At 38.3% G+C, this 13906-nt stretch overlaps 1 protein-coding gene across 4 annotated transcripts in view; it reads left to right on the plus strand.

Annotated features, from left to right (window-relative positions):
• Setx (senataxin) overlaps positions 1 to 13906 on the plus strand; it is a 60212-nt gene that overhangs the window by 7643 nt on the left and 38663 nt on the right. For all 4 annotated transcript variants that reach the window (XM_050154920.1, XM_050154919.1, XM_050154922.1 and 1 more), the window contains 6 exons: positions 1673 to 1883; positions 5089 to 5198; positions 7425 to 7644; positions 8484 to 8603; positions 13433 to 13604; positions 13720 to 13807. In XM_050154920.1, coding sequence (XP_050010877.1) covers positions 1673 to 1883; positions 5089 to 5198; positions 7425 to 7644; positions 8484 to 8603; positions 13433 to 13604; positions 13720 to 13807 — 921 coding nt within the window. The remainder of the gene's footprint in view (positions 1 to 1672; positions 1884 to 5088; positions 5199 to 7424; positions 7645 to 8483; positions 8604 to 13432; positions 13605 to 13719; positions 13808 to 13906) is intronic.

Here is a 13906-nt window from a genome sequence, read left to right on the forward strand (position 1 = left end):
TTGTTTTGGCTATCCTGGTTTTTTTTTTTTTTTTGGATTTTTTGAGACAGGGTTTTTCTGGGCGTTTGGAGCCAGACCTAGAACTAGCTCTTGTAGACCAGGCCGGCCTTGAACTCACAGAGATCCTCCTGCCTCTGCCTCCTGAGTGCTGGGATTAAAGGCATGTGCCTCCACGCAGGTTTTTTGCTATTTATTTATTTATTTATTTATTTATTTATTTATTTGTTTATTTTAATATGAAGTTAAGTACCGTTCTTTCGAGGTCTGTGAAAAATTTTGCTGGGATTTTGATGGGCATTGCATTGAACCTGTAGATTGCTTTTGGTAAGATTGAGGCAGACAGATTTCTGTGAGTTCAAGGCCAGCCTGGTTTACAAGAGCTAGTTCCAAAATAGCTAGGACTATTACTCAGAGAAACCCCGTCTTAAATAACAAACAAACAAAAAACAAAAAAATTATATAGGTATATCTTGTATGTCTCTTAGATTTACAATACTCTGTTTTTAAAAGTTGAAGGTTTTGTAATCTTGTTTTGAACAAATCTTACCATTGCTGTTTTTGTAAGAGCAAGGACTTACATCCTCTTTTTGTGTTACTTTGTGTAATTCTCCTATTTTGAACTGTTGTTATATGTTGATTGTTAAATGTACTGGTGATTTGTGATCACCGATTACTGATGTTGCTGTTGTAACTGCTTTGGAGGGCCATGAATCATACTCAAGTAAGGCAGTGAGTGCTCTAATCAGTAAATGTGTGAATTTTACCTGCTTTATTGACTGGACATTTCCTGTCTCTTTTCCCTCTCCTTAGGCTTCCTTAATTCCTGAGACAAGAGTTTTGAAATTAGACCAGTTATAGTGGCCTGAAGTGTTTAAGGAAAAGGAAAAATAGCACATCATCTCTCAGGTAGAAGCTAGATATGCTTAGTGAGGAAGGCATGGTGAAAGCTAAGACATGCTAAAAGCTAAGCCTTATTACCAACTTGTATAGTTAAGTTGTGGATGCCAGGGAGAAACTCTTGAAACAGGGTGTCTAGCTCACACTCCTCTCAAACTCCCTGTGCAGCTGATGATAACCTTGAGCTTCTGGTCCTCTTGCTACCCTCTCCAGTATTTGATTTCAGTCCTGTGCTATCACACTCAAGTCTATCTGTGCTGAGAATGAACAGTCTCATGCCTCTTAGGCAAGCACCCTAACAGTTGAGCTACATCGTTACTCTTTAACTGTTTTTGCTTTTTTAGTAAGTTTAGGGGGGTTTGTTTGCATGTATAGTATTTTTGGACTAAAATCATGGAAGGAAGTTTTACATCTGTTGGAAAGCCAAATTGGATGAGACTCGTATCTCAGTGATATAGTGGTAGAAATTGAAGCCCTAGCTCCAAGTTATGTCTCTGTATGTATGATATATGATAGCTGCTACTTTAAACTTATGAATTGTTTATTTTTTTTTTCCCAAGACAGGATTTCTCTGTGTAGTCCTGGCTGTCCTGTAGACCCAAGCTGGCCTAGAACTCAGAGATTGACCTGCCTCTGCTTACTGAGTGCTGTGATAAAGGCGTGTGCCACCGCTGCTTCTAAATTTTTGTTCACAGAGGAAAAAGCTTTTTATAGGAATGGTTGTTACACAGCATATTTCGTTACAATAAAAAACACTGTTTTCATCTTTCTGTAGGTTTTATGGGAACTAGAAACCTTACGCCTCATAAATCACTTTGAGAAGTCTATGAAGGCAGAAGTTGAAGAAGATGATGAATTATATATAGTAGACAACAATGGAGAGGAACAGCTATTTGACTGTAGTGGCCAAGATTTTGAAAATAAGCTTCGAGTTCCTCTTTTTGAAATACTGAAGTACCCTTACTTGCTTCTGCATGAGCGTGTTAGTGAGTATCTTTTTTTTTTTTCTTCCCATGACAGTGTTTCTCTGTGTAGCTCTGGCTGTTCATGGAACTCACTCTGTAGATTAAGCTGGCCTCAAACTCAGAGATCCGCCTGCCTCTGCTTCCTGAGTGATAGGATCAAAGGCATAGAACACCACTACCACAGCCTTATTAGACCAGCTCGTTTCTCCACAGGACTCTTCTGTTCCTTGTGGGATTGTTAGTAGCAGTTTTAACCTCTGTCGACTACATGCCAGGAACCTTTTCCTCCCCTGCCTTGTTATTGTCACAACCAAAAATGTCTTCAGACATTGTTTTTCTTTTTGTTTTGTTTTGTTTTTCTAGATAGGGTTTCTTTGTAGCTTTGGAGCCTTCCTGAGACTCGCTCTGTAGACCAGGCTGGCTTCGAACTCACAGAGATACACCTGTTTCTCGAGTGCTGGGATAAAAGCCATTTCCAGATGTTGCTGAATGCTCCTTGTTAAGAGAGGAGGGGCAAAACTCTGAAAAACAGTTGCTTCTAATCCAGTGGTTCTCAATTTTCCTGATGCTTTGACCCTTTAATACAGTTCCTCATGTTGTGGTGATTCCCAACCATAAAATTATTTCGTTGTCACTTCATAACTGTAATTTTGCTACTGTTACGAATCCTGATGTAAGTATCTGATATGCAGGATATCTGATATGTGACTCCCAAAGGGGGTCGAGACTCACAGGTTGAGAAGCACTGCTCTTATTGGCTGAGGTATGTATTTGTAATGCCACTATTAGGAAGGTGGAAACAGGAAAGTCTTCTTTGGTCACATAAAGACTTCCAGGCCAGCCTTGGTTGTATGAGACCCTCCCAAAGTAAACAGAGAAGACACAATTTTTTTTTTCTTTTTATCAATTAGTTGGCATGGCATGTGGTAGTGGTTCCAGTTTGGGTCTTATGTATTTGCCTTTCTTGCTATGAATCTCAGGTCTAGGATGACCTTGAAATCAAAGCTCCTGAGTTGTGATGAGAAGGTGGGCCAACATACTTACCAGGTATAAAGAATACTTTAGGAATCCAGTATCTAGCTCATATATTCTCAATAGGTAGATATGTGGATTGGGGCCAACTTGTTTTAGAGTGACTAGAAGACAGCTTATTGAATTTCGTTGTATTTATTCCCTTAATCAAAAATAGTTCACTTTTTTTGGTGGTGGTAGTGCTGTTATGGGACCTAACTCAGGATCATGCATACCTAGGCAATTACTCTTTATCCCTAACCTGCTTAATATTGTCTATTTTGAGACAGCATCTTATCAAATTGCCCAGGCTGACCTTGAATTCACTCTGTAGCCTAGGCAGGCTTTGAATTTTTGGTTCTTTCACCTCAGCCTCCCCAGTAGCTGGTATTACAATGCCACCAGGCCCCTCTGTAACTTTTTTTTTTTTTTTGCTCTGTTACTTGAGACCTTATGGTTACTTTTTAGAAATATAAAACAGTTTATGCAATTAAATTTTCTTTACCCTATATAAAGTAAATACATATATTTGATTAGAAAACTGTCTTTTTGAGACAGGTTATCTCTTTTGTAGTCTTGGCTGTCCTGGTACTCACCATATAGACCATTCTGGCCTTGAACTTAGATTCATCTGCCTTTGGAGGGCTGGGATTATAGGCCTGTGCCACCAAGCTCTGCTTTTGATTAGATAAATTACTAATTTCCAAGTAACTAGATTATAAACTGAAAATCTTCTAATCATTTTCATTTAATATTTTTCTTTGAGTGTTTGACTGCATTTATATCTATGTATCACATATGTGGAAATACCCAAGGAAGCCAGAAGAGGATGTTAGATCGTTTGGAACTGGAGTTAAGATGGTTGTGAGCCACTGTTGTGGGTACTTGGAATCTGATCCCAGGTCCTCTAAACAGCTGAGCCAACATTCCAGCCCCTTAAATATTTATTAAAGAATAATGTATTCATAATACCAGGGCTGGAGAGATGGCTCAGCAGCTTAATTGAATGCACTTGCTGCTCTTGCAGAGGACCTAGGTTCAGTTTCTAAACACCCACATTGGCAGTTTACAACTGTCAGTAACTCAGATCTTGGGGATCTGACTCCCAAGCCCTTCTGATCTCTGGGTATAAGGCAGGTATGGGGTACATAAACATGCACAGAGGTGAAATATTCATACACAAAGTATTTTCTTTATAATTTATTTTATGTATATTGGCATTTTGCCTGTATATGTAAGGGAGTTGGATCCCCTGGAACTGGTTACAGATAGGTGTGAACTGCCATGTGGGTGCTGGGAATTGAATCTGGGTCCTCTGAAAGAGCAGCCAGTGCTTTTAACTGCTGAGCTATCTCTCCAGCCCCGTACATGTTTTTTAAAAAAATTAAAAATCTATAAAAGTATGTAAACTTGAAGATTATTTATACTTTCGTGTATTTCCAGTATTACAGGAGTTTCCTGTAAGCTGACCCAGTCATAATTCCCCCTTTAAAGCTAACTACTATTACTAGTATACTAGTTTTTGAAGCTTGACAAATAAAATTGACTTTAAAGTCTCATGGAGGAAGCTAGTTGATCTGTATGTGAAATTGAGATGATTAGCAATTAGGAGGAGAAGCTCTTTTGTTCTTACTCCAGTTCAGGTGGACCAAATATCAAATGCAAGACACTGGACCTATAACCATGCTTCTGAGATATTCTTTCGAGACAATTATACAAAATATAAATATATGTTTTAGTAAATTTTATTTTATATGCATTAGGTGTTTTGTCTGAATGTATGTCTCCGTGAGGGTGTCATATCCCCTGCCAATGCAGCTAGAGTTGTGAGCTGATATGTGGGTGCCGGGAATTGAACCTGGGTCTTCTGGAAGAACTCTTAGTGCTCGTAGCCTCTGAACCATCTCTTCAGCCCCATGTTTTAGCAAATTTAAAATAAGAGGACTATTCCATGCATGATCACAATGAACAGTCTATCAGAATTGGAATGTAACTCAGTATGTTTACCTAGTATACCTCAGGAACTGGGTTTGATTTCTAGTACCTCAAAAAAAAAAAAAAAGTATCAGTAGGTAAATTTTGTTTCAACAATTACACCATCAGCATTTTTATTTTCTTAGTTTCAAAAAAATGAGTAACTTTTATTTAAAAAATACCCAAGGAGCCAGTTTTTAGGGCCTCAATTTAAACCCTTTACTGTTTTTTCCCCATTTAGATGAACTGTGTGTGGAAGCACTTTGTCGAATGGAACAGACCAATTGCTCCTTTCAGGTGTTTGACAAATATCCAGGGATCTATTTGTTTTTGGTTCATCCCAATGAAATGGTGAGTATGGGTATAGTGTTAGTAATGGCATTACCTTGTATGTAGTAGAGTGTGTATTCTGTTTAAAATATAGGTTGAAAATTTTTACTCAATTACTACATTTAAGTAGAATGTTACATGGTTGAGTGTTATGAATTTAAGAGGACGGGAGCATTGGCTGATAAGTGCTACTTGATGAAAAGACAAGGAGGAAAAGTAGTTTAGTTTTCTTTCAGTGTTTCTGTCATAGTTTTTGGTGCTGTGAGAAAACACTGACCAAAAGCAACTTTGGAAGGAAAGGGTTTATTTTATCGTTCACTGTCATATCACAGTTCATCAAAGGAAATCATAGCAGGAACTCAAGAAAGAAACGTAGAGGCAGGAACTGAAGCAGATACCATGAAGGAGTATTGCTTACTGGCTTGCTCCACCTTTTTTCTTATACAACCCATCTGTCCAGGAGAGAAGAGACACACTCCATAGCAGGCTGGGTCATCCCATGTCAATCACTAAGACAATACCCTACAGGCTTATCTACAGGCCAACTTTATGGTGGCTTTTTTAAAATTAAGATTCCCTCTTTCCAGGTTTGTGTCAAGTTGACAAAATTAACCAGCATATTATAAAACTGAACTAATGAAAGATTCTTTTCTCACTTGTTTGCTGAAGCACATGGAAAATCATTAAAAATACTAATTTTGCTAACAAGTGAGATTGAAGGGGTAGAACTGTAGGGAATAGGCAGGAACAAGAAAAGTTACTAGGTGCTAGAGATGAAGAAGCCCATATAAAATTCAGAGAGTAGACAAGAACAGATGTAGAGATTACCCGTAGGCATGAAATGGGGCATAGCCTACCATGAAGTGAGGCAGCATACACATATACACAGCAGTTAGAATGGAGTTACTCTTTTAAGTCAATTGCTGAGGAAGACTGTTCTGCAAGAATATGGCAAGAAAAGATATTTTATTTTTAAACCTCCAGCAAAGAAAGAGCATATTGCTGGGCATAGTGGTGCATACCTCTAATTCCAGCACTCAGAAGGCAGAGGCAGGTAGATCTCTGTGAATTCAAGGCCATCCTGGTCTACAGAGAGAGTTTCAAGACAACCAGAGCTATATAGAGAAACCTTGTCTTGAAAAACAAAACAGAACTGTAGTAATAGGCTTTCTGTCAAAATGGTGAAGTGGTTTCCTCTGTTCTAAACAAACAATAGGAAAGTAAGTCCTCAGAGAGGATGTGAAGTGGTCACACTAGGTGTTTCTGTGGACCAGCAATGGAAGAGAAGCACAGAGTAGTAGTAAGTGATAGAATCCTGTAGCCCACGAGGAATTATGTATGGTAGTAGAAATTAGAAATATACTTCAGAAAAAAACCAGAACCCCTGGGAAAGTTGATGCCAGGTGGCGGTAACACATACCTTTTATCTCAGCACTCAGGAGGCAGAGGCAGGAGGATCTCTGTGAATTAAAGGCTAGTGTGGTCTACAGAGTGAGTTTCAGGATAGCCAGGGTTACAGAGAGAAACCCTGTCTTGAACCTCAATAAAATTGGCTTGCAGAAGTCTAAGTAGATTGCTTCTAATACACATACTTAAAATGGAAGGGAGCATAAAAGATTGATGGAATGGGAGCTAGAGTGATGGCTCATTGGTTAAGAGCACTGACTGCTTTTCCAAAGCAACCATCTATAATGAGATCTGGTGCCTGCCCTCTTCTGACCTCAGGCAGAATACTGTGTACAAAATAAATAAATCTTTAAAAAAATTGGTGGGGGGCTGGAGAGATGGCTCAGAGGTTAAGAGCACTGCCTCCTCTTCCAAAGGTCCTGAGTTCAATTCCCAGCAACCACATGGTGGCTCACAACCATCTGTAATGGGGTCTGGTGCCCTCTTCTGGCCTGCGGGCATACAGACAGAATATTGTATACATAATAAATAAATATTTACAAAAAAAAAATTGGTGGGATAGATGGAAAAAGAATTATCAAATACATAAAATATAAATATATTAAATAAAATATTAACACAGGACAGATTTCCGCTAGCTTTTAAATGAATGAAAACGATTGTTTCATAAATGATTTAGTTTGTTCGAATCAGGATCAAAAAAGGTTCATACATTGCAGTAATCTTTTGATGTCTTCTGAAATCTGTTATTATATCTTATGTTAAACTGTTTAGTGTAGATCATTGTTTAATTGAATGAATTAATGAACATACAATGTTATTTATAATACAATTATTTAGGTTCGGCGATGGGCTATTCTGACTGCAAGAAACTTGGGGAAAGTGGACAGAGATGACTATTACGACTTGCAGGAAGTTTTAACTTGCCTTTTTAAAGTCATTGAGTTGGGGCTTTTGGAAAGTCCAGACATTTACACATCTTCTGTGCTTGAAAAAGGCAAACTGATCCTTCTGCCTGCGCACATGTATGATACTACCAACTACAAAAACTATTGGCTAGGTGAGTATCATTCCTCCACGACCATGTCTTTCCTCGTGTTCTGAGCACAGAGCAATTTTTGAGCGATTTTCTTATTAAAAGACTTTATGGTTTCTAATTCTTGTTCCCTTGCTAAATTAGCTTAACTATTTTATATCTTATTAAACATTATTTATTGTAAATGCTTTCTAAACAGGTATGTTTTCAAATACTGGGAAGTGAATCTTGTTTAAAGTAGATGTGTCAGTATGATGGTGATTGTTACCTCTTTTTTATCATGTAAATATTTCCAGGTGGTAAGGAAAGTTAGCATTGTTTGTAAGTCACTATTTTATTAATTCAATTCTTTAAAGTTACATCTCATAGTTAGCAACTTTTTTTAGTGGTATATGAACTATATAATGCACACGTGAATGTTTGTGACATCTTAGGTTTTGTGAAGTACAAGTTGTGTGGTTATCTTAGAAATCACCTTGTACCATGATTAGCAGTGTTTACCTATTTAACACTAGAAAAAGTGTCACGGTCTATTGTTGGGGAGTAAAGCATGAAGTATGGCAGACAGGGAGCTGGATTCTGTTCTGCTTTGACTTTTTTAAAGATTTATTTATTATGTATACAGTGTTCTGCCTGCATGTATGCCTGCACACCAGAAGATGGCACTAGATCTCATTACAGATAGCTGTGAGCCACCATGTGGTTGCTGGAAATTGAACTCAGTACATCTGGAAGATCAGTCAGTTTTTTTAACCTCTGAACCATCTCTCCAGCCCCTCTGCTTTGACTTTCTATTTGGTAGCTTAGAAAACATTTAGCATAGTGTTATTTCATCAGTTTGGTAAACTGGAATAATCTTGCAGGTATTTGCATGTTGCTGACTATTCTTGAAGAGCAAGCTATGGATTCACTGTTGTTGGGTTCAGACAAACAAAATGATTTTATGCAGTCAATCCTTCACACCATGGAGAAGCAATCGGATGGTAATATACTTTACTTGCTAAGTGATTTTGAATACTATGATGGTGTACTTTTAAAAGTGTTGATGTCTGCCTGGTGGTAGTGGTGTAAACCTTTTAATTCCAGCACTTAGGAGGCAGATGGATCTTTTGAGTTGGAGGCCAGGCTGGTCTACACAGTGAGTTCCAGGACAGCCAGGGCTACACAGAGAAACCCTTTCTCAAGGTGGGGGGGGGGGGGGGGGGGGGGGGGGGGGGGGGGGGGGGGGGGGGGGGGGGGGGGGGGGGGGGGGAAGGCAGGGAGGCGGGAAATTGGTGTTAGTGTAAGTTAGGGTTGTAAGAGTGTGAAGAAAAAAATCTTGGCCTCAGGCATGTTGAGGAAGTATGGCCCAGGAATTAACTTAGTTAGGTAACAGATTCAGACTTTAAAATTGCAAAGGACCATTTTAGACTTTAATTTAGCACCCTTCTTTGCTAGAGGGAGTGATTGAAGCCAGGGAAGTTAGCTTACTCTTTTTTTTTTTTTAAATTTTTATTGAGTTATATATTTTTCTCTGCTCTCCTACCTTTCTCCTTCCTTCCTGTCTTGCCCTCTCCCATGATCCCTATGCTCCCAGTTTACTCAGGAGAGCCTGTCTTTTTCTACTTGATCCATGTATGTCTCTCTTAGGTTCCTCATTGTTGTCTAGGTTTTCTGGGATTCTGATTTGTAGGCTGGTTTTCTTTGCTTTGTGTCTAAAAGCCACTTATGAGTGAGTGTATGTGATAATTGTCTTTCTGGGTCTCACTCAATATGATGTTTTCTAGATCCATCTGTTTGCCCACAAATTTCAAGTTGTCATTATTTTTTTCTTCCTGCTGTGTTGTACTCTATTGTGTAAATGTACATCTTCTTATCCATTCTTTGGTCGAGGGGCAGTTAGGCTGTTTCCAAGTTCTGGTTATGACAAATAATGTTGAGCACATGCCCTTGTGGTATGATTCAGCATCGTTTGGGTATATACCCAAAAGTGGTATTGCTGGGTCTTGAGGTAGGTAGGTTGTTTCCTAATTTTCTGAGAAATTGTCATACTGATTTCCAAAGTGGCTATATCAGTTTGTACTCCCACCAGCAATGGAAGAATGTTCCCTGTTGGAGGAGGGGCTGCTTGTTCTTCCTGTTTGCCCGGTTAGCTTAGGACCCCGAAGTAATCACATAGAAACTATTAATTATAGAACTGCTTGGCCCATTAGCTCTAGCATCTTACTGGCAAACTCTTACATATTAATTTAACCCATTTCTATTAATCTGTGAATTGCCACGTGGCAGTGGCTTACCAGCAAAGTTTTGGTATGTCTGATTCTGGCTACAGCTCCATGGCATCTCTGACTCCACCATCTTTTCTCTCAGCATTCTTTTTATTTTTCCCCACCTAGCTCTGTTCCCCTATAGCTCTGCTATAGGCCCAAAGCAGTTTCTTTATTTACTAGTGGTAATCACAGTGTACAGAGGGAAATCCACATTACTTCCCCTTTTCTGTTTATATAAAAAAAGGAAGGTTTTATTTTTAACATAGAAAAATTACATATAACAAAACAGGTATCAAACAAGAATTACAGTTACAATGTTTATATCTACTTTTATCATAACTAAGGAAAGCTATAACTATAATTTTTTTCAACTCCATCAAAGACTCCAGAAGGATATAACATTACCTAAGTACAATGTTTATATCTACTTTATCTTTTATCATAACTAAGGAAAACTATAACTATAAATTCTTTAACTCTATCAAAGACTCAGAAGGATATATATCCAACTAACATGACTAAAAGCTTGACTATTATAGATGAGTATCTGTTAATTTATATTTCTTAATTATACATTACAATTTTAAATGAACTGCACAAACACAATACCCTAATAAGAGCAGAAATACACACACACACACACACACAATATAACAAAATTGACCTTAAATTTGTATCAATAAAGCAAGATCCATACTAATGCATATTATTCATATCTATATCAGTTCCCTTTACTCCACATCCTCTCCAAAGTTAGCTTACTTTTATATTATGTAAACCAGAGTCTTTTGGGAAATCCATTTGCAAAAGTATGTCACTTAACAATTGGAAGGCCGTCCCAATCTTTTTTTTGTTTTTTGAGACAGTCCTAGCTGTCCTGGAACTAGCTCTTGTAGACCAGGCTGGCCTTGAACTCACAGAGATCCACCTGCCTCTGCCTCCCAAGTGCTGTGATTAAAAGTGTCTGCCATCCGCTGCCTAGCTACTGTCCCAATCTCTGCTGTTTCATTGTTCTCTGGTTCTGTAGGGTGGCACTGTCCAACATAATAACCACCAGATAGAAGGAGTTACTGAAGTTTAATTGAAATGTAAAAAATACTGTTTTTCATTCCCATTAACCCTATTTTCAAGGCTCAGTGCATACTAGACAGTATAGACTCACAACTCTTTGATCATCACAGAGTCTGCTCTAGCTCTGTGCTAGACCGAGAAATGAAGGCAGGAACTTAATTTATACCAAGATTCTAGAAGAAATAGCACCATTTTTTCTTTTTAAAAAAGATTTATTATATATACAACATTCCTTCCATGTATGCTTGCCAGAAGAGGGCACCAGATCTCATTATAGATGGCTGTGAACCACCATGTGGTTGCTGGGAATTGAACTCAGGACCTCTGGAAGAGCAGTCAGTGCTCTTAACCTCTGATCCATCTCTCCACCACCACCATTTTTTTCTGATGGCATGTTTTCTTGCTAGATAATACTATTAATAATGGATTCGTCAGCATTTACTGCATAAATTACTAATTTTTTCCCATGTCTGTATATACTTTTTAAGTGTAAGTTTAAAATTCTTTAACTTTTCATAATTGTCTTCACATGACTATTTTTTTCCTTATTTGAGTGAGGTCTTAGAAAGCATAAGGTGCCATCAGCAGTTGTAAAGGATACACAATATATAAGTATAAAATAAGCAGTTTTGGTTGGAGATGACAGAGTATTTACCTAGTATGCCCAAGGCTCTGGGTTCCAACCTAAGCACTGAAGAACAGTTACTAACCAGAGTATGAAAGGTCTAAGAAGTAAAGCAGAAGGGTCAAGAAAACTAGATACTGAGTAATAGAGTAAACTATAGTACTGCCTCCACAGGGTACTCTGGAAATCACACAGGTGGAAACAGTAGCATAGAATGGAATCTAATAAGGATGGTTAGAAATTTGATAGGCATTGCTGATGGGGAAGGCATTCTGGTATTTGCAAAAAGGTATTGATTTGTTTTGGTTACAAACAGTGATTATGGGCATATGAAAAATACAGCTGGGAACAGCAAAATCTTAAGTTTTTGACTAAGAGCTGTGATATTAGAATCACTGAACGTCTTTAGCCAGGACCAATATCTTTACACTGTGTAGCTGAGTGAGGGAAAAGCATAAACGAACGCTTAATGAATAGCAGGAATTCCTGCATATCCATGAAAAGTGGACAGTAAAGGTAGTAGAATGTGTATGAAGAATGCTTACTGTTGACTAGGAGTAGCTCAGAGGTTAAGAGCATTGCTTGCTCTTCCAAAGGTCCTGAGTTCAATTCCCAGCAACCACATGGTGGCTCACAACCATCTGTAATGGGGTCTGGTGCCCTCTTCTGGCCTGCAGGCATACAGACAGACAGAATATTGTATACATAATAAATAAATACATTTAAAAAAAATTCTTAGCATAATTATTACCTATGGCACGCAAAATTAAGGATCTCATTGAAGCAGAATTTCTTAGATCCTGGGTTTTCTTTAGATTTATAAATATTGTTTCACATTCTTTTACTCTTAAACAATATTTAGAGAAAAGAGAGAGAGAGCATTAAAGGACAATTTTAAAAGTCTGCTCTTGGGCTGGACAGATGGCTCAGTGGTTAAGAGCACTTCCTGCTCTTCCAGAGGTCCTGAGTTCAATTCCCAGCAATCACGTGGTGGCCCACAAACATCTGTAAAGAGCTGGCACCCTCTTCAGGCATACATGCAGACAGAACACTATTTACATAATAAATAAATCTTTAAAAAAAAAAAGTCTGCTTTAACATGTAGAACCTGGGGAGTAGAATCAGGTCCCCATGCTTGGCAGCAAGTGCCTTTACCCACTGGGCCATTGTACTAGCCCTCTCTTCTTTTCCCCCCTGTTGCTTACCATTTAGAGTTGGGGCATAAGCTTGTGGGAGGTCTTAGGTTAATTAGGAAAGACTGGTAAAATGGTGATTAGGTTGCCTTTTCTTAGACTGTTTTGTTGCTCATCAGTTTGTTTCCCATTAATACTGTTATTTATTTTTGCAAAGAGATTATAATTTTAGAACATTTGAAAATTTGCAAGCTGGGCATGATGGCACATGCCTTTGATCCCCTCACTCGGAAGAAGTAGATGGAACTCTTGTGAGTTACAGATCAGCCTGATCTACAGAGGAAGTTTCAGAACAGCTACAGAGAAGCCCTGTCTCAAAAAACTTAGAGAGAGAGAGAGACAGAGATTGATTGGCAGATATCACTTTAAATTAATTGCTATTACACCTGGCAGTGGTGGCCACACGTTTAATCCCAGCACTTGGGAGACAGAGGCCTCTGTGAGTTCGAGGCCATCCTGGCCTATAGAGCTTGTTCAAGGACAGCTAGGGCTGTTACACAGAGAAATCCTGTTTCGAAACCCCTCCCCCAAAATTAATTAGACAAATAAATAATAGTAAAAAAAATAGCTATTTTGCTTTCAGTTTTGACTGACCAAGAATATTTAATTCTCAATATATTTTAGAATGTTTTTCTTACTGTTTTGTAATTTAGAAATTGCTGTATTCATTTTAGATGACAGCATGGATCCTTTCTGGCCAGCATTACACTGTTTCATGGTGATTCTGGATCGCCTTGGATCAAAAGTGTGGGGTCAACTTATTGACCCCATTGAAGCATTTCAAACCATTATTAACAATGTGAGCTACAACAGAGAGATCCAAAATATACGGAAAAACTCCATAAGGTTGGTTAAATGTCAAAATTTAAAATAATGTATTGTAACTGATTTACCAAGGAGACTTTTTCCTCTCCTTCAATCCCTTCATTTCAGTAATTTCTATTTATTTTTAATATTTAAGGACCAAGTCAGAACCGGAGCCACATTTTGATGATATGGTGACGTGCAGCCAGATTGTCTATACCTATAATCCTGAAAAGACCAAAAAGGTATATAATATTTTAAAAGTTGAAGTGACACTGCAGAGACAGTGTTTTGTGTAGTGATTGGGTGCTGACTCTGTGATGTAGTAGTGTGAATCCACTATT

Source organism: Alexandromys fortis, unplaced genomic scaffold (genome assembly GCF_014885135.2).
Source record: "Alexandromys fortis isolate MF-2015 unplaced genomic scaffold, M_Fortis_MF-2015_v1.1 scaffold_72, whole genome shotgun sequence".
Lineage (NCBI taxonomy): Eukaryota > Metazoa > Chordata > Mammalia > Rodentia > Cricetidae > Alexandromys > Alexandromys fortis.